Source organism: Mustela nigripes, chromosome 6, assembly GCF_022355385.1.
Source record: "Mustela nigripes isolate SB6536 chromosome 6, MUSNIG.SB6536, whole genome shotgun sequence".
NCBI classification, from domain to species: domain Eukaryota; kingdom Metazoa; phylum Chordata; class Mammalia; order Carnivora; family Mustelidae; genus Mustela; species Mustela nigripes.
The window spans coordinates 12,041,112-12,059,803 of record NC_081562.1 but is presented as its reverse complement, the minus strand read 5'-3'; the positions used below and the strand labels follow the sequence as shown (position 1 = coordinate 12,059,803).

At 55.0% G+C, this 18,692-nt stretch overlaps 1 protein-coding gene across 2 annotated transcripts in view; it reads left to right on the top strand.

The window, feature by feature from the left end:
- The window catches only part of TOM1 (target of myb1 membrane trafficking protein), a 41,628-nt gene that overhangs the window by 16,157 nt on the left and 6,779 nt on the right, over positions 1-18,692 (top strand). For both annotated transcript variants that reach the window (XM_059402145.1, XM_059402144.1), the window contains exons 2-11: positions 3,770-3,854; positions 6,729-6,807; positions 7,768-7,917; positions 8,216-8,350; positions 8,447-8,593; positions 11,230-11,346; positions 13,406-13,539; positions 15,157-15,190; positions 15,511-15,604; positions 16,475-16,595. In XM_059402145.1, coding sequence (XP_059258128.1) covers positions 3,770-3,854; positions 6,729-6,807; positions 7,768-7,917; positions 8,216-8,350; positions 8,447-8,593; positions 11,230-11,346; positions 13,406-13,539; positions 15,157-15,190; positions 15,511-15,604; positions 16,475-16,595 — 1,096 coding nt within the window. The remainder of the gene's footprint in view (positions 1-3,769; positions 3,855-6,728; positions 6,808-7,767; positions 7,918-8,215; positions 8,351-8,446; positions 8,594-11,229; positions 11,347-13,405; positions 13,540-15,156; positions 15,191-15,510; positions 15,605-16,474; positions 16,596-18,692) is intronic.

The window sequence follows — 18,692 nt, the reverse complement described above, 5'->3', positions numbered from 1 at the left end:
CACCCCCCCGCCATAAAAGAATTTTAAATGCTCTTGTGTAACTCCTTTGTCACTTATCTTAGAAGCAGAAAAAGCTCCTGAGGTATAAAGCAAAGCTTAGAGAGTTTTCTGATTACCACCATAATTTAGAACAGAAGCTTCCAAAATGGGCTGATTTCATCATAGAAAAGACAAAAAGACCCATTAGGGGACGGAAAGGAAATGTTGAACCGAGAAAGAAAAAAAGAAAAATGAAGGTTTATAACTACACATAACATTCGTTTTAGGTGTACCACATCGCAGTTAAATATTTGTGTCTATTGTGAAATGATCACCACAGTAGGTCTACTTAACATCCATTGTCATATGTAATTATGAAATTTTTTTGCTATGATGAAAACTTTTAAAATTTATTCTCTTAGAAACTTTCAAATATGCAGTACAGTATTTTTTTATTGACGTATAATGTATTATTAGCCCCGGGGTACAGGTCTGTGAATCGCCAGGTTTACACACTTCATAGCACTCACCATAGCACATACGTTCCCCAGTATCCATAACCCAACCACCCTCCCTCTCCCCCTGCCCCCCCCTGCCACCCCTCCTACCACCCCCACCCCCCCGCAACCCTCAGTTTGTTTTGTGAGATTAAGAGTCTCTTACGGTTTGTCTCCCTCCCGATCCCATCTTGTTTCCTTTTTTTCCTTTCCTACCCCCAAACCCCCAACGTTGCCTCTCAACTTCCTCATATCAGGGAGATCATATGATAATCGTCTTTCTCTGATTGACTTATTTTGTTAAGCATAATACTCTCTAGTCCCATCCACATTGTCGTAAATGGCAAGATTTCATTTCTTTTGATGGCTGTGTAGTATTCCATTGTATATATATACCACTTCTTCTTTATCCATTCATCTGTTGATGGACAGCTAAGTTCTTTCCACAGTTTGGCTATCGTGGACATTGCTGCTATAAACATTCGGGTGCACGTGCCCCTTCGGATCACTACATTTGTATCTTTAGGGTAAATACCCAGTAGTGTTTGCTGGGTCGTAGGGTAGCTCTATTTTCAACTTTTTAAGGAAACTCCATGCTGTTTTCCAGAGTGTCTGTACCAGCTTGCATTCCCACCAACAGTGTAGGAGGGTTCCCCTTTCTCTGCATCCTCGCCAGCATCTGTCATTTCCTGTGTAAGGTGGTATCTCATTGTGGTTTTGATTGGTATTTCCCTGATGCTGAGTGATATGGAACATTTTTTCATGTGTCTGTTGGCCATCAGGATGTCTTCTTTGCAGGAATGTCCTCTGCCCATTTCTTGATTGGATTGTTTGTTCTTTGGGTGTTGAGTTTGGTAAGTTCTTTTTTTTTTTTTGAGATTTTATTTATTTATTTGACAGACAGAGGTCACAAGTAGGCAAGAGAGGGAGGCAGGCACTGAGCCACCCAGGCGCCTCTGGTAAGTTCTTTATAGATTTTAGATACTAGCCCTTTATCTGATATGTCGTTTGCAAATGTCTTCTCCCATTCTGTCAGTTGTCTTTTGGTTTTGTTAACTGTTTCCTTTGCTGTGCAAAAGCTTTTGATCTTGATGAAGTTCCGGTAGTTCACTTTTGCCTTTGCTTCCCTTGTCTTTGGCAATGTTTCTAGGAAGAAGTTGCTGCGGCTGAGGTCGAAGAGGTTGCTGCCTGTGTTCTCCTCAATTTTGATGGATTCCTTTCTCACATTGAGGTCCTTCATCCATTTTGAGTCTCTTTTCGTGTGTGGTGTAAGGATATGGTCCAGTTTCATTGTTCTGCATGTGGCTTGTCCAATTTTTCCAACACCATTTGTTGAAGAGACTGTCATTTTTCCATTGGACATTCTTTCCTGCTTTGTCGAAGATTAGTTGACCATAGAGTTGAGGGTCTATTTCTGGGCTCTCTTTTCTGTTCCATTGATCTATCTGTCTGTTTTTGTGCCAGTACCACACTGTCTTGATGATGACAGCTTTATAATAGAGCTTGAAGTCTGGAATTGTGATGCCACCAACTTTGGCTTTCTTTTTCAATATTTCTTTGGCTATTCAAGGTCTTTTCTGGTTCCATATAAATTTTAGGATTATTTGTTCCATTTCTTTGAAAAAAATGGATGAGATTTTGATAGGGATTGCATTAAATGTGTAGATTGCTTTAGGTAGCGTAGACATTTTCACAATATTTGTTCTTCCAACCCATGAGCATGGAACATTTTTCCATTTCTTTGTGTCTACCTCAATTTCTTTCATGAGTACTTTGTTGTTTTCTAGTACAGATTCTTTGCCTCTTTGGTTAGGTTTATTCCTAGGTATCTTATTGTTTTGGTGCAATTGTAAATGGGATTGACTCTTTAATTTCTCTTTCTTCTGTCTTATTGTTGGTGTACAGAAATGCAACTGATTTCTGTGCGATGATTTTATATCCTGACACTTTACTGAATTCCTGTACAAGTTCTAGCAGATTTGGAGTGGAGTCTTTTGTGGCCCGGACATCTTACCCTCAGCTTTGGCCCAGTCTGAAGTAGGCAGAGGTCGTGACTGCACAGCAGTGTGAGAGCACTAAGAGCCGCTGGATTGTACACTTTAAAATGGCCAATTTTATCAGATGTGACCTTCACCTGAATGTAAAAAGAGCCGCCGCACTTACTGCACACCTGTTTTGTGGCAAGAGCCACGCAGACATCTCGCTGGCATTATTGTACTCTCTGGGGGCAGCTCTGTGGGGCAGCGGGTGTCTACCCTGGGCCCTTCGCTTCATAGGTTAGGTCTCAGGAGGCTCGAGAGGAAACTGGTCCTGTTGGGCCCCTAGGACGTGGGCCTGGGGCAGGGGAAGCAGATGGATTTAGTCTCCATTATGTGCCACTTTGGAACCTTTTACATTTTGAACCGTGTGAGTGGTTGCCAAAAGTTGATAGAGAATCAAGAAGGAACGTTTGATTTACAAAAATGGAACAAAACACCATCTCCACAGTGTCCTGTCAGAAACCAGCACCCTAAGGCTGGACCTGCTGGACTCCTGGCCCCACTTATTGGATGGGTGAACTGAACCGAACTGAGGCCGCCTCAGTGGTCAGTGGCTCTCCCGGCCCCATGAGAATTAAGTGACAGGTACCGTATGAGTCCATGTAATGAGGTATCTGGGGAGTCAGAATTGCAAAGACAGTGTAGTGGAGCGATGCCTGTGTGGCTTAGTCATTAAGCGTCTGCCTTTGGCTCAGGTAGTGATCCCAGGGTGCTGGGATTGAGCCCCGCATCGGGCTCTCTGTTCAGCGGGGAGTCTGCTTCTCCCTCTCCCTCTTTCCCTCCCTGGTGCTCGTGCTCACTCGCTCTCTCTAATAAATAAATAAAATCTTAAAAAAAAAAAAAAAAAGACGGTGGTGCGGTGGAACCAGGGCTGCGGGAGGGGAGAATGGGGCATTAGAGCTGCAGATTTAGAAGATGAAATCGGCGGCCGGGATGACAGCCTGACACTTGAGTGTATTCAATGCCACTGAACTATACACTAAAAGTTGGTTAAGATGGCAAACACCCGGTGCATTTTCACATAATTTAAAAAGTAAAAATAACATAGAGATAAAGTACAGCCGGAAAACACATTAAATGACAAAACGGGACAAGGTAGGTAGCCGTTTGCATCCTCAAGGCCCTTCTGGGGTGCCCAGAAACCATCCGTCATCCTCCTCCTCCTCCCTGGCTCTTCCCGCCCTGGCCCTGCACACAGCTGAGTTCGTCTGTCTGGGTGTCCCCACACCGTGACTTGTGGTTTCTTCTCCACAGAGAAGGCAACAGATGGCTCCCTGCAGAGTGAGGACTGGGCCCTCAACATGGAGATCTGCGACATCATCAACGAGACAGAGGAAGGGTGAGGCCCGCACACGGGAGGCCGGGGTGGGGCACGGGCTCGGCCGGCGGCAGCCCTGCTGGTGGCCCTTGGTTCCAGGAGGGTGATAGATGTCATCTGAGTCCCACCCTAGGCAGCAGTGTGGCATCCTAGGCATTTGGAAACCAAGAGCTGCCCCCAACCCTATCATGAGTTAGATGAGAGAGAGAGAGATGCCCCTGGGGTCTTCCAGCCCACGCGTGTGTCTCAGTGGCAGCTGACCAACTGGACCTCTTAGAATGTCACCTGAGCCACATCCTCCTGGGACAAGGCCAGCTGGCCGCCTGGGCACTGGGACATGGCCCCAAGCACCTTTCTGCATCCTGTGGCCTGGAAAGGGCAGGGGAACTCCCAGCTTTCTCTGTGAGCAAGACCAGACTTTCATTTCCTTAAGATTTGGGTCAGGGCACACTGAGAAGGCAGTGACAGTAAAGCAGAATTGAGAGCCCGTCGGCTTTAGCCTTTGCTGAACATATCCGGTACGCAGGTCACCCAGGGCATATGCCATGGAGGAGGCATCATGGCCCTGGACACTTGGTCTCTGACTAGCTGTCACTGACCAGCTGTGTGACCTTGGGCAAATCGCTGTGCCTCCCTAGGTCTTTACTGTCAGAGGTAAAGCTCTTTCAGATTCTTCCAGCAATAAGCCCAATGTCCTAGGGGAAGCAGAGAAGGAAAGCAGGGTTATGGTGCTTCTTAGGAAAACTCAGGAAGGGCAGCATGTGGTGTGAAGACCACAGTGATCAGGAAGGACTGCCTGACAAGGCCTTTGTTCAGGAAAATCAGAATCAACGCCCGGAGCAGACCTCTCACTTCCATCTGCATTTCTCATGGGATGATCCATTCCGCCTGCGAGGCCCCTCTCAGCCCAGCAGTGCTCTGTGGGGAGAGAGGTCGGCTGGAGGCAGGCAGCTTCCAGCGTCCACTGTGGAGCTCGGTGGACTTGCCAAGCCGCTGGTGGGGGACACTAGGACCACTCCTGGCCTCCTGCAAGTAAGCTGGCGAGTGGTGGGCAGACGATGGTGGCAGGACCACCACGATGAAAGTGGGGGGCAGAAATGCCCACAGATCCGCAGAGAAGGCCTCAGGGCAGCAAGTCCCTGTGCCCTTGTAAATGTTGGAGGAACTGGGGGGTTCGTGCATGTCTGGGTTCAAGTGCCTGCTGTTGACTTGAACAGTTCCTGTGTTCCAGGCACTGCATGAGGCACTAGGGACCCAGCAGTGAGCAAAGCAGATGTGACCCTCGGCCTCCCCACGCTTGTCACCTAAACTTGAGTCTCTGGCCTACCCCCTCCATTGGGCTGTGGCCTCCTTGTCGTCTGCTTTGTGATTCTAGCCGGCTACTAAACACAAGGGGCCCACAGCAATGGCACCTAAGCCGGGACCTCTGATTCCGGAAGCCGTGCTTTTTCTCTGGGCCACTCTGTGGGGAGCGGTGACAAGTCCCTTTAGAGAGCTGAAGTGGCCACAGGTGAGAAGTCCTGAGGGTGAGGAGGGGCCGCACGGCATCGGGTTGAAAACTGCCCTTATACACTTCCGTACAGGAGCCCACCGTGTCAGGGACCATGGTGCATGTCCCCTTGGTCACAGCCTTGATAGGCCTCCGTGGCACCTCCCCACCTTGCCTGCCACCTTCACTCATGCTGGGGGACTCATGTCAGGGTTCCTGCCTCTCCTGACCTGCCCTTGACGGACTCACCACTGAACAGGCCGATGCCTGGCAGACAGCAGGACAGGCCCCCGAATGCCACTCAGCGGCCTAGGAAATGTTGCTCATGTCCTGTAGCAAGCTGGGCTCTGGGGAGGCAGAGTGTCAAAAGGGGACCCCATTCCCACCCTGCCCCCGTCGGAGGCGGCCTCTTTAGCCTGGCAGCCCCAGGTGGGTGCCGTGTGGCAGTGCACACAGAGATGGGGGACTAGGAAAGAGTCGTGGTCAAGGCGGATTTTAGCTGTGCCTTCACCAGGTGGACATGGAAGTTGGGGGCCACAAGGCTTTTAGGCCAGAACAGTCAGGTCAACGTGGATTTCACCTGTATAGGCCCAAGGGCGGGCTGCAGGGGTGAGGCGGTATGGGCAACATATGGGGCTTAGGGGAGCAGGCAGCCGCCAAGGCTTTCCGGGCTCCCCCTGCACTTAGGTGTATCCACCCTCCAAGCCTCTCCCTCTCCCTCCCCACAGGGCCTCCATTCTGTCCCTCCCTCCCTCTGCTTGAACCACTTCCCTGGCCCGCCCTCCTGCAGCTGGCTCCATCTTGTCCTTCACACCCAGCTGTGATGCCACCTCCTCAGAGAGGACTCCTCTGAGCCCCCCTCCCCAACACCCACCCACTCGGACTGCAGGCTCTTCTTCTCTCCCATGTTGGCGTGGGTCTTCCTGGAGCGCGTGGCCCAGCACAGTGCCGGCACGTGTGGCTGCTTAGTCGAGGAGAAGGGTGGGTGGAGAGAGGAAGTGGCCAGGATGGGGCACTGGGACTCTGTGCCAGCAGCTGACTGGTTCTTAGACCTCAGTATATACGGGGGGCCCTGGAGGCCTCCCTGAGAGCTTGGTCCAGGCAGGGGTCAGGGGTGGGAGCCCAGGGTTTTACATTTTTTACATATCCTCACACCTCCCGGTCAGGGGATTCAGGTGCTGTGGGTCCAGGGTCGACACACAGAATCTCTGCCAAGTATTTATGATCTACAGAGGACTTTGGTGGGACGGTCCGTTTCTGTTGTGATTAGAACCCCTGTGTTCAACAGGAAGCAGGACCCAGGGAAGACAGATAAATAAAAACCATCCCCGTGTCCCAGTGTCTTCTGATCTTAGGTGGGCAGCCCCGTGAGTTTGATACATCCTTTCTTTTGTCCCTCTGCCCAGTCCCAAAGATGCCTTCCGAGCAGTGAAGAAGAGAATCGTAGGGAATAAGAACTTCCACGAGGTGATGCTGGCTCTCACGGTGAGTGCCCCGTCCGTCCGTCTGTCCGTCTGTGGTAGAACCACACGTCCCCCAGGCCCAGGAGGACTCCAGCCACCCTGCGGCTCCTCTCCCAAGGGCTGGGAAGGAAAGGTCTGTGGGCAGAGAGAGCACTGTACTGTCTAGAGTGCCAGCGGATGCGGAGTGGCGAGAGGGGCAGTTTGGAAAAGTTCCCTCCAGCCTGTGGGCACGGGGAGCAGACGCACTGAGGCCCACATCCCTCCAGAACCAGACATGGAGAGCTTGCACCAGACCTGCCAGCTTACACAGAAGTTTAGTGAAGCCAGACGTTGGCAGGCAGAAAGTCTGGCAGGTCACCGGGTGCTGCTGACTGGCACTTGGGACCTTGAGAAATGAACATAAAGCAAATGCCAGTGGCTGAGGACAAACCAGGTGGGAGTGGGCATCCTGGCTGTTGGAGGGGTTGGGCTGGGCTGGAGACGAGAGCAGGGCTTACAACATCCAGGAATCCAGCTCCCCGGAAGAACAAGGCCCCTCCTGCCGGTGAGAGGGAGCAGGAACAGGGAGGGAAGCCTGGTTCCTTTCTTTCTGGGGCTGCAGGGTCACCGTAGGATTACAAAGTTTGCTTTGGTTTCCACTTGGAGAGCTACCTTCCCTCTGGGCTGTGGTCCTCTTGGAAATAGCATCAAAGTTTGCTTTGGTTTCCACTTGGAGAGCTACCTTCCCTCTGGGCCATGGTCCTCTTGGAAATAGCATCAGGACAGGCTAAGCACTGAGGCACTCTGCGGGGGGCCACTAGCCAGCACCCCAGCCCCCGAATCGGGGCACTGTTCCCTCGTCTCCGTGTTCCAGGGTCTCCCTTGAGGGAGCCCCACCTGGATTCAGCCTATCCTCTGGGATGGAGGCAGAGTGCAAGGGTGGGGGTCCTGGACAACCCTCTGGTGCTCGGATGAGTGCTCACGGGCATCTCCCGGCCTCCAGGTCTTAGAAACCTGTGTCAAGAACTGCGGGCATCGCTTCCACCTGCTGGTGGCCAGCCAGGACTTCGTGGAGGGTGTGCTGGTGAGGACCATCCTGCCCAAGAACAACCCGCCCACCATTGTGCACGACAAGGTTCTCAACCTCATCCAGGTGAGTGTGGCCAGGCACACTGGGCCGAGCTCCGGGCCCTGCCCGGGGAAAAAGGTGCCCCCGCCATTGCTGCTCTGTGTCCCCTTGCTTCTGTGTGCTTGTCCTGCGGGGTGTCTTGGTCATCCGCTGACTGGAGGTTCCGAGTGTGGGGAGGCCTGGCTTGGTGGGGGCTGTCCGGGCACTGAAGTCTAAGGACCAGCAAGCAGCGAGGGAATTTCTGCTCTGCAGGCGGGTGGGCAGGCCCGCAGGGGAGATGGTGAGCAGAGGTTACTGGCCGTGTCCCCTTGTCCCCTCTCAGTCCTGGGCTGACGCGTTCCGCAGCTCGCCCGACTTGACAGGTGTGGTGGCCGTCTACGAGGACCTGCGAAGGAAGGGTCTGGAGTTCCCGATGACCGACTTGGACATGCTGTCACCCATCCACACGCCTCAGAGGGTGAGGAGACCCAGCTGGTGGGAGCGGTGCGAAGGGGAGTCGGGGGAGCTCCCTCCTCCCTTATTGGCCGCACTGATCCCCTTTTCTACCTTCTAGACCGTGTTCAGCTCAGAGGCACCATCAGGGCAGAACTCTGTGGCCACAGACGCCAGCCACGGAGGGGACCCCACCCAGCACACCACCCCTCTGCCCATCCAAGCCGTACTCCCCAGCGACACCTCCATCACTCCAACCCCTGAGCAGGTAAATAAACAAGCCTGAGTCAGAGCCACGTGGGTCAGGGAGGGCCCCTCTCAGTCTGAAAATTACTGTCCGAAGGGCAGTCCCATGGGGCAGATAATAATTATTCCTGTTTCATAGAGGAGGCTTAGATAAGCTCACTTGCCCAGAGCCACACACGGCTCATCGGAGATGGTGGTAGGACACAAACTCGGGTGTGCCTGACTCCCAGCAGGCTCCATCCTGCACCTTGGCCAGCCGTTCTCCAAACTGTGTTCCAACGGAGCCCTTCAGGCAGCACCTTGGAGTGGGTGGAGGTGGGGAGTCCCCAGCAGGCAGCCTCTTCAACCACAGCATCTCCATTTACCTTGTGGGGTTCCTTTATGGGCTTACGTAGGATTCCATCTGAACAGAGGCTCTGGCTAAAAACAGTTTTAAACCATGTGCACATAAAACAATTTTTTAAACCCTTTCCACCACAATGCTTCCCACCAAGCCCTAAGAAGAAGGTTTGAGGTATAGTGTGAGATTCCGGGGGCCGGGGTATGAGCAGGTGTTCCCAGGCTTTCTGAGGAGCTTTGCAGGCTCACCCACCAGAGACTCGCGGCCACTGACTTAGCTTCTGTCTCTCAGTTTCTTCTGCCAGGAACGGGGGGGGCAAGGCCCCCTGCTGAGACTGCACACCCCAACAAGGGGTGTCCAACGCCGTGGCCAGTGTCCGCTGGGTGCGGGCTTGTTTTATTTGTTTGTTTAAGTAATCTCTACTACCCAACGTGGGGCTTGAACTCAACAACCCCGAGATCAAGAGTTGGACGCTTTTCCAAATGAGCCCGCCAGGCACCCCAGCGTGCTCTCATTTTAGCCCCCCAGGCTGTTGGATGCGGGTTGAGGCCTTGCGTGGGTGGGGTGCCCACTTTTGAGGCGGGTAAGAACTTCAGAGCTGTCCTTGCAGCTGAGTCTCAAAGCCTAGCTGCTACAGGGACTGGCGAGAGAGACACACGGGGGTGTGATGGAAACAAAGTGAAACTTGACCTTCCGAAGCGCACCTGCTGATTTCCTGTACAGTCCCATTTGGATTTGTGAACAAACCTGCCAGCAGCCCTCCCCACCCCAGCCTATCTGAAGAGAGGCCTCTGTATTTGATACCTTAAAGCAAGTTATAAAATCACCTCCCAGACTTACAGGTATTAGTAGAAAAATTTTCCCGACTGGACAGATAATTAAAGGTATATGCAAACTGTAAACTCACCCTGTGATCCAGATTTTATGTTACCAGGTTATGATTTTAACCAGTTTGCCTGAAGTCTAGCATCTGCATGGATTAAGACTGGTTACATCCAGTGCCAGAAGACTCTTGCAAAACCAAACTCAGTAGGAGTTCATTTCCAGCTCCCCTCTTGTCTCCTGGGGTGTGTTAAAGCTTTCAGGCATGCAGTGACGTCACTCCCAGACTCCACTGTAATTAGGTCCCATCTGACCCGGATGCACGGGGCCTGTGGTCAGTAGCTTTCCCACTCATTTATACTGGGAGCGTTCCTTAGACAGGCCGAAGACAGCAGACATTTTGCAGGGTTCGGAAGGTGTCCATGAGCTGCGGGGGATGTGTAGCACCTGTGTCTGTATCCCTGTTTCTTCTCCTGTAGAGGCTGTGATAACGAAATATGCCTCGTAAGACTGGTAGTTTAATGAGCAATAAAAGTGAAATGCTTGGCACTTAGTAGGTGGTCAGTAAATGGCAGCTGCTCTCATAGGCATGGGGAATTTACATGGTGACACTCCTGAAATCAGCGAGGTCATGTGCATTTCTCGGAACGTAGGCCGCCTAGTCCTAGACCCACGCAGTACTCCATGGCCAAGGGCTCTCTGTCCAGATTAATTTGAGAACCACCATACTGATGGCTTCCTGGACATCAGAGTCCGCAGTGCTCCTGAGGGAACCAAGCACCCCACAGAGCCCCACACCGTTAAGACCCTTCACCCCCTCCCCTGCGTGGGGACTCTGCTGCTTCCTCTACACCAATTCCCCAAGCTAAGACCTTGGAACCCTTTGATCACTGAACACCAGCTACCGTCTTTTGAACCAGTGCTAAATCTCCCTGTTATCTTCAAGGTGGGAGGCCCGGGGGATGTGGTGACACTGGGACTGGTGCTTGGAAGAGCCCAGGAGAAGCAGGCCAGGAGCAAGACAGAATCCCGTCCTCACAGGACAGGATGGGGGAGTAAACTCCTGCCGTCCTAGGAGACAGTGAGATCCTGTCGCCCCAGGGAGGGAAGAGGGCCTGCTGACTTCCCCCCTCTCCCCGTGGCGGGGAGCTGCCCTCCAGGGCCTTGTTAGCTGCTGCCTGGGACCCAGGAGATGCTGGCGCACTCCAGCCCTACTCTGTGGTGCATTTACTCTCGCTCCGCTGCTTTGGGCCTTCCCTGAACCAGGCTTCCCAGTTTGGAGATGGTAACGGTTGGTAGCACCTCTTTGGGGCTGGGGGGTTGGGGGAGGGTAGCCCACCACAGGCCTTTTAGTGCAGGGCTGTGGCTAAGGAGCCTGGAGTGTGCTGGCAGGTCGGCTCTTCTAGGTGCCCCGGCTCACGGTGCCGGGTTCTTCTGTATAGCAATGGTGGCGCTGGACCCCTGGCTTAGCTCACCAGGCCACTGGTGTGTTTCAGATCGCCAAGCTGCGCAGCGAGCTCGAGATGGTGAGCGGGAACGTGAGGGTGATGTCGGAGATGCTGACGGAGCTGGTGCCCACCCAGGCAGAGCCGGCAGACCTGGAGCTGCTGCAGGTGAGCAGGCAGCTGGCCGCCCCCAGGTTTTCCTGGGGGAAACCAGGAAATCCGCCCGTGCGCATTTCTCCCCCAGCTCCACTGCAGTTTTCACAGCTTATGGGAACTCCGTGGTCACAGTGTGAGAGGTTGAAACCAGGGACGTTGGACTCCCTCCCACTGGAACTCAGGGCTCTAGCATTTTCTGGTTTGAACAGAATAGCTCCTCTTGCCTCAGTTTCCTCATCCGTAGGGTTGTTCTCATTTCCCCCTTTCAGAGTACAGAGCTTAGCAGGCCGGCGGGGCAGCAGCTCCGGCTTTGGGAGGAGAAGGCAGCTGGTCTCAGGCCCCGGGGCCGGTGGGAGCTGTGGGTTTTCACTCCATGTGTCCCACGATATTCCCACAGCCCCATCCCCAGCTGGGGACCACCAAAGGCCCTACCCTACCTGTGGAGGTCAGTTCCTAGAGGTACCAAGAAAGGTTTGGGACCCCAAGGCCCTGGAGTCACCAGGTGGGAGTGATTTGGTTTTCATGGTGACAGCGCACAAGTAGTGAGCCCTTGGGTATGCTGGGCTCTGATGTGGACACTTGCCGTACATCCCCACACCCCACAAGAGGCAGGTACTGTCGTTACCCCATTTTCTAGATCAGCAGACTGAGGCGAAGAGAGAGCATGTAATGTGCCCAGAGTCACGTGGCTGGTAAGCAGCAGAGCTGGAATTTGAATCTAGGAGCCTGGCTCCAGCTGCTGCTCGTCCGCTCTTCGGGCGAGGGAAGGGGGGGGCGGTGTTGGGGTAGGAAGTAGGAACAAAGCCACAAGCGTGCTCAGTGGCAGGAGGAAGAGAAGGGAGACCCACAGGGTGTTGAAAGTCACTTGGGCCCGCCCTGTGCCATGATAAAGGCAGATGAGGAAATTCTAGGAGGGGGTGGGTAGCAGGGTCCAGAAGAGAACCAGAGTCAGTGTGGGGCAGTGTCTGGTGTTCACGGTGCCCGCAGGAGAAAAGTCACGACTGTTTGCCCCTGGAGACCGTGACTCAGACACCTGCCCGCCTAGTGACTGGTACCTGAAGAAAGAGTCCATCTTACAAATGAAAAACTTACACTGCTGTGGCTTTTAGTATTTTTCTCTTTCCAAAAGGAGTTTAAATATATAATTTACTGACTAAAAGTCAGTCAGTGACATGGCAACTAAGTGCAGTATGAGATCCTGGAGCAGAAGGACATTAGCGGGAGAACAGCGAGCCTGAAGAAAGTCTGGAGTTTAGTTCGTAGCTTGGGTCTGTGTTAACTTCTTCGTCTTGACAGATGCCACACGGAGGAGAAGCTGAGTGAAGGGTTTACCAGAACTCTACCGTCTTGGCAACTTTCCTGCAAATCTAAAACTATTCCAAAGTAAAAAGTATTTGAAAAGAAATTAGGGAAGGGGCACCTGGGTGGCTTAGTCAGTTAAGCGTCTGCCTTCGGCTCGGGTTGTGATCTCAGGATCCTGCGATCGAGCCCCATTTAGGGCTCCAAGCTTCTTGGGGAACCTGCTTCTCTGTCTTCCCTCGGCCCCTCCCCGTAGCTCGTGCTCTGGCACCGGCACGCTCGTACTTGCATGTTCTCGCTCTCTCTAGCTCGGTCTCCAATAAATAAAATCTTTTTTAAAAATGAAGGAAAATACCAAATCAGGGTTTGCAGTTAACAGCTGGAGAGACCTGGTTCAGGTTTTTTTATGTTTTGGTTACAAAAAGATCCCAGTCACCCGGAGACGTTGCGGCGTGTTCCGCAGACCGCTGGCGCTGTTGGCTTTCACCTGAGCAAAGGCAGCGTGGGAAGGCCTGCGCGCAGCCAAGCTAAACCAGCTGCATGATCTCTTGAGTGGCTTGTCTCCCATGTGCTCAGTGTTGGCGTAGGACCTTGAAGGTAGGATCCAGAGGGTGTCTGTGGAACCCCGACGGCTGTCCATCCTGCGGAGCTTGGAGTCCGGTTTGGAAGCCCCTCCGTCATCTGAGATGGCAGAGAGGCTGGAGCCTGGCCCCCAGTGACTGCCTCCCTCTGGGCCCGGGGGCCGTGGCCATCTTTCCTCCTCCCTCCGCAGGAGCTCAACCGGACATGCCGAGCCATGCAGCAGCGGGTCCTGGAGCTCATCCCCCGAATCGCTAACGAGCAGCTCACCGAGGAGCTGCTCATTGTCAACGACAACCTCAACAACGTGTTCCTGCGCCACGAACGGTAGCCCACCACCTCCCCTGCCTCTGACTAGCTGCCCCAGCCCACTCCCTCCCCTGGCTTCCCTTCCACTGGTCTGACCTCCCCTCTTCCCTGGTGGGCCTAAGAGTCACGCAGCCTGCTGGCCACCTGTCCTCTCCTCACCACAGCGTGCCCTGCCACCACATCCTTGCATGGGGACTGCTCTGTCCCAGCTCGCTCAGCCGCTGCCTGGCTCTGGGGCTATGGGCTGGTGACTTAACTGTGGCTCTTGGACTCTTCGCACACCACACAAACCTACTTAGGCAGGAAGAGAGTTTAGGAGGGCAATATTCTTTATGGACAGGAGAGCTTGCAGAATCCGGAGAAGAGTCAGACAGCGAGTCCTGCCCTCAGAGCAGGAAAGAGAGATCCAGGGTGGCTTGGAGGTCTCGGGGCAGAAACTCCCAGACCATGTCCCCAGGGTGTGGCCATCAGGAAATGGGCCCCAGACGCTTGCCCACTTCTATCATTCTGTTCAAGAGTCAGCTCTTCAGAAGAAACGGATTTGCTTCACTTTGTTGTACCTGACAGTTGGTGAAGGAAAGAGGGCCCCTCACGGGCAGTTGCACCCAGACCCCAGGAAATGGGAGAAGAACATCCCCAGAGGGCACTCGGGTGCTCTTACCAAAGAAGGGAGAAGGGGTGCCAGGCTGTCTGTATCTGCCCCGTGGGGTGACTGAGAGTCCGCGCGGTGATACCTGTAAGCACTTAGCAAACAGGGGTGTCTGTCTGGTCAAGACAGTGATCCGGCCTTCTCCAGCCTTTGTTTTTTTCCCTTTTTTCTGCAGTAGCAGACCCGAGTGATTCTGAGTCAGATGAGAGTAGGGGAAGGGGGGCTGGCTGCTCTGGGCCACATCTGCCTGGCCCTTCCTGCCTCCTGGCCTAGTGGAATAGAAGAGTCACTTTCTGCCATTTTGGGGTGTAGGGCCCAATCTGGGGATGACTAGGACCCCTGACAGCCACAGGCCTGACACATGCCTTCCGCCTCCTAGTTCACTGTCCTGCTCACAGTCAGGGTCTTTGTGGGTCCTCCCATCTGGAGGCAGGTCCGGCTGTCACCGCCTGGTAATCGACAAGGAGGCTGAGGTTCAGAAATGACTCAGTAAGTGACATGGCCAGGCCTTAGCCGACCACAGCCTTCTCCAGCTCCTCAGCAGCCCAGGGGCTAGTCGAAGGCCAGTCCCAGTGGCTCCAGGAAGCCACATACAAGGTGCATGCCTTCTGACAGCACTTCAGAGAGCCACTGACAGGTGCACACAAGTGTGTAAGCAAATCACCCAACACAACTGATAAAACAGCACTTAGCTTTGCCTCGTGCTGTGCGTCCCCGTTTTCCGCTCTGTTCTAGCCTATTTCTATCCGTTCTTTTACTGCTGGTCATGACAAGTGGCCAGATAATTGATCATTCAAGTTGGGGCAGCCTGGCAAGTGAACAAGGGGCACTGTTAACAGTTCCCCAGGGGCAGCAGGCATAAATTAGATCTGTCGCCCTAATCGTGGCTCACTGCCATGGCTTTGGAGGCCGGCAGCGTGAAGAGCTCTGCCTGGGCTGTGCCAAGGGGCCCGTCTCCCTGACCCGGCTTGTTTCTGTCTTTGTAGGTTTGAACGGTTCCGAACAGGCCAGACCGGCAAGGTAAAGGCGTTTTTCTGGGACCGGATCACACCCGTGTTCATGGGAAGGAGGAGGAGGGCTGTGCTCACCTCCGTCCCCAGACATCCTGCATGGGCTGTGCCTTCTTAGCCAGGCCCCGAGAGAAGTCCCCTTTTCCCTTTTTGTGTCACTGTTCCTTTAAGGTAGCTAAGGCTCTGCTGATGCCCTAGGGTCTTCCCAACCTCCCAGGGGCTGCAGCCTGGCTTGAGGCAGAGTGGGGCTGACTCCCGGAGTCCCAGTCGTAGATTCTGGGGCCCTCATGGCACATCCTCGAGCAACGGTGGCCTTTCCCTTCTCCTCAGGCCCCGCAAGAGGCCGAGGCGGCGGCTGACCTGATCGACATGGGCCCTGACCAGGCGGTCACCAGCAGCCTCTCATCCCAGCTCGCGGGAATGAGTAAGTGCCATGTGGGGGTGCAGGCTGAGGGCACGTTATGGTGCTGGGGGCACCCCTGTAGTTTGGGGGTGCCTTCCTGTTAAACTGTTGGAGCTGGAGTGCCAGCAGCAGAACGTCAGCCCAGACCTCACCTTGCTGAGCTGAACCCCACTGCGAGGTTGGGTACCCAGGAACGATCACGTGGGGCTCTCACAGCCCCCAGTTCCTAATCGCCCACGGACTTCAGAAGTCCAGTGCTCCATGGTCGCCCCTCAACACTGCATTCTCTGTGACTGGAGCCATCCGGGCAAGCTTAGGCTAGTTGCCTGAACGTCCCACCCCCCTTCGCTCCTGTGTCACGGGCAGGAGTGGGCCCCTCCTCGCAGGTCGCCGTGAGGACTGGGTCATGAGCACATGCATGAAGGGGGCCCAGACCAGTGCCAGGCCCAGGGTGCCCGCCCCGAGACACCAGCTGCGATCAGTCTCCCTGCTGCTGGCTGCCTGCTTGTGCCAGGCCCGAGGAAGGGATCAAGAGCCCCCTCTGAACCACTGCTGCTAGGCTGGGTGAGAACTCGGCCCCACGTCTGATCGCTCGCCCCCCGCTCAGCCACGTCCTACACCAGACGCGCGCCGGGCAGCATTTGCCTGCTCTCGGCACAGCCGCCCTGGACGGGGGCCTGTGTCTCCACCTGCGGGAGAGGAAGTCACGTGCCCACAGTCCTTGAGCCAACAGCTGGCCTGCCTCCTCCTCCTCCCGCACTGTCCCCACTGTCCTCCCACCTCCCGACCCCCGCTGCTTCTCCAGAGTCCTCCCTGGGCCTGGCAGCTCGGCCACTGCTCAGTGCGCGGGAACAGGTGGCAGGCCCTTCATGTACCTTTCTGTCCCTGCAGACCTGGGCTCCAGCAGCGTGAGGGCCGGCCTGCAGTCTCTGGAAGCCTCTGGCCAACTGGAAGGCGAGTTTGACATGTTTGCGCTGACCCGGAGCAGCTCTCTGGCTGACCAACGGAAAGAGTGAGTGGCCCAGCCCTACCCTGTCCCCCGCAGTTTGGGCTGCCCCCTCTCTGGGCCCCTGAACCCTGTTGTTTGGCATGCCACCTGGAAGGGCACACAGCCCCCTGCCTAGACACCCTCAGGATGGCAGAGTTCCTCTCCCCTGGATCAGTCCCTCGTGGGCCCAGACAGCCTAGTGCCCGACTTCATGCCCCACAGGCAGGCCTGGGTGGGGGAAGGGCCCCCTGTGGTTTGATGAAGAGCTGTGTGCCAGAATCTTACCTAATCTGATCAGAGGAAAAAGCCAAAGCACTAAGGGGCTGGGTCATTTGCCCCAAGTCAGCCTGTTGATATGCGACAACCTCCTGTGAACCCAGGGTCTCTGGTTCCCAAACCATCTCCAGCCCAGCCCCCCTCCCCACTACACTGTAGGCCACACCCCAAGCCCTCCAGAGCAAGCAGGGAGGATCCCCAGTAAAACCTCAGGGCCTTGTCCCCTCCTTTCTCATGATCCCTAGCTACTCTTGACTTTGCCCCAGAGTCCCTGTTGCTCCACTTGGGTCAGACTCCTCTGCACCAGAGCTGGAGTTCTGTCCTTTCCTGGCGACAGTGTTTGCAGGGAGGTGCTTTCAGCAGCCAAGGCCAGCCCCTTGCCTCCACTGCACCAGCCTGGCCCCATACAGTCTCGTCAGGGGAAGCCGTTTGTTGGGTGTTCTCAGTCCTTGGCTCAGGACCCAGGACTGAGCTGTGGATTTACAGCCAGGATTTACAACCAAGAAAAGTTCTGGATTAAGGGATCCCCGCAGCAGTTGCCCCTAGCTCCCCAGTGGTCATCCCAGTCATTTGAATGGCCTCTGGCCTCCCCACTGTGCCCTGTCTTTGGGAACTGTCAGTGAGCCTCCCAGGGCCCAGGGATGCCCGACCCACACCCCGTCCATGTCCGATCTGATAGGGGGCAGCCAGCCTGGCTCCATGGGGTGGCTCAGCCCGGCCCGCTGACTGGAGGTGGCCCAAGCTCTGAGCCGCGTCTTTAGTCTAGACGGTCTGCACACCCAGTCTCCGGTGCTCAGGGACTAGCAGCTCATGGTTGCCATGGAGCTTGGGGCACCGCGAGGCCGCTGTGCATGTGGAAGCTAATGAGTCCAGTGGGACTTGCACCCAGGAGGGTGGCCCCGCCGACCAGGCCCCAATGGGCAGCACATGGGCCGTGCCGGAGAGCCCCTGGCACTTGGCCTGGCTGAGGCTTGCTGTTGCACCATCGCTCCTAGGGAGCAGAGCCATGGGGGGCAGAGGAAAGCACACCCGGCCGGCGCCTGCTGCCGAGAGCCCACCGTCTCGCAGGGAGTAAGGTGCACAGAGCACTGCCATGCGGTGCTAACCACTATCCTGTAGGGGTGTGCCAGGGGCTATGGACGCACGCGTGGTGGCTGGTGGCTCTACGGAGGGTGCTCAGGGCTGGACCTCGGGGATGAGAGGCTGGAAGGCCGTTTCAGGCTATAGGAACAGTGTGTGTGAAGGCTCTGAGATGGGGAGAGCATGAGATGCTGTGGGGAGGGCATATCCAGTACCTTCTCGGTCATGGTCTGGGGACTGGTTTCCATCACAACAGAAGGCAGCACACGGGGAGGAGAGTGCACTAGCATCGGGTTCCTCTTTCTTTCGTTTTGCTTGGGAGACCCTTCCTTCGGCCCCCGCTGGATCTTCTAGCCCTGACTCGCCTCTGGACTCCACTTCTCGCCCTGTCATCCGGGGCTCTTGAATCCTCTAAGAGTTTTTCTGCCCACCTGGTGTCTGGCCCACACCTCTGCCTCCCTGGCTCCTCTTGCCTTTTTTTCTTTTTTTTTTTATTTTTAAGATTCTATTTATTTACTTGACAGAACACAAACAGGGGGAGGGCAGAGTGAGAAGCAGGCTCCTGGCTGAGCAGGGGGCCCAAAGCAGGACCCTGAGATCATGACCTGAGCTGAAGGCAGACGCTTAACCAGCTGAGCCACGCAGGCGTCCCCTAGCTCCTCCTTCCCTCTAACCTGTGCCTGGCCCCAGGGATAGCCAGGCTTCGTCAGCAGGGCCAGGTAGGTTGGAGAGACACAGAAACACAGAGGACATAATTAGGAAAGA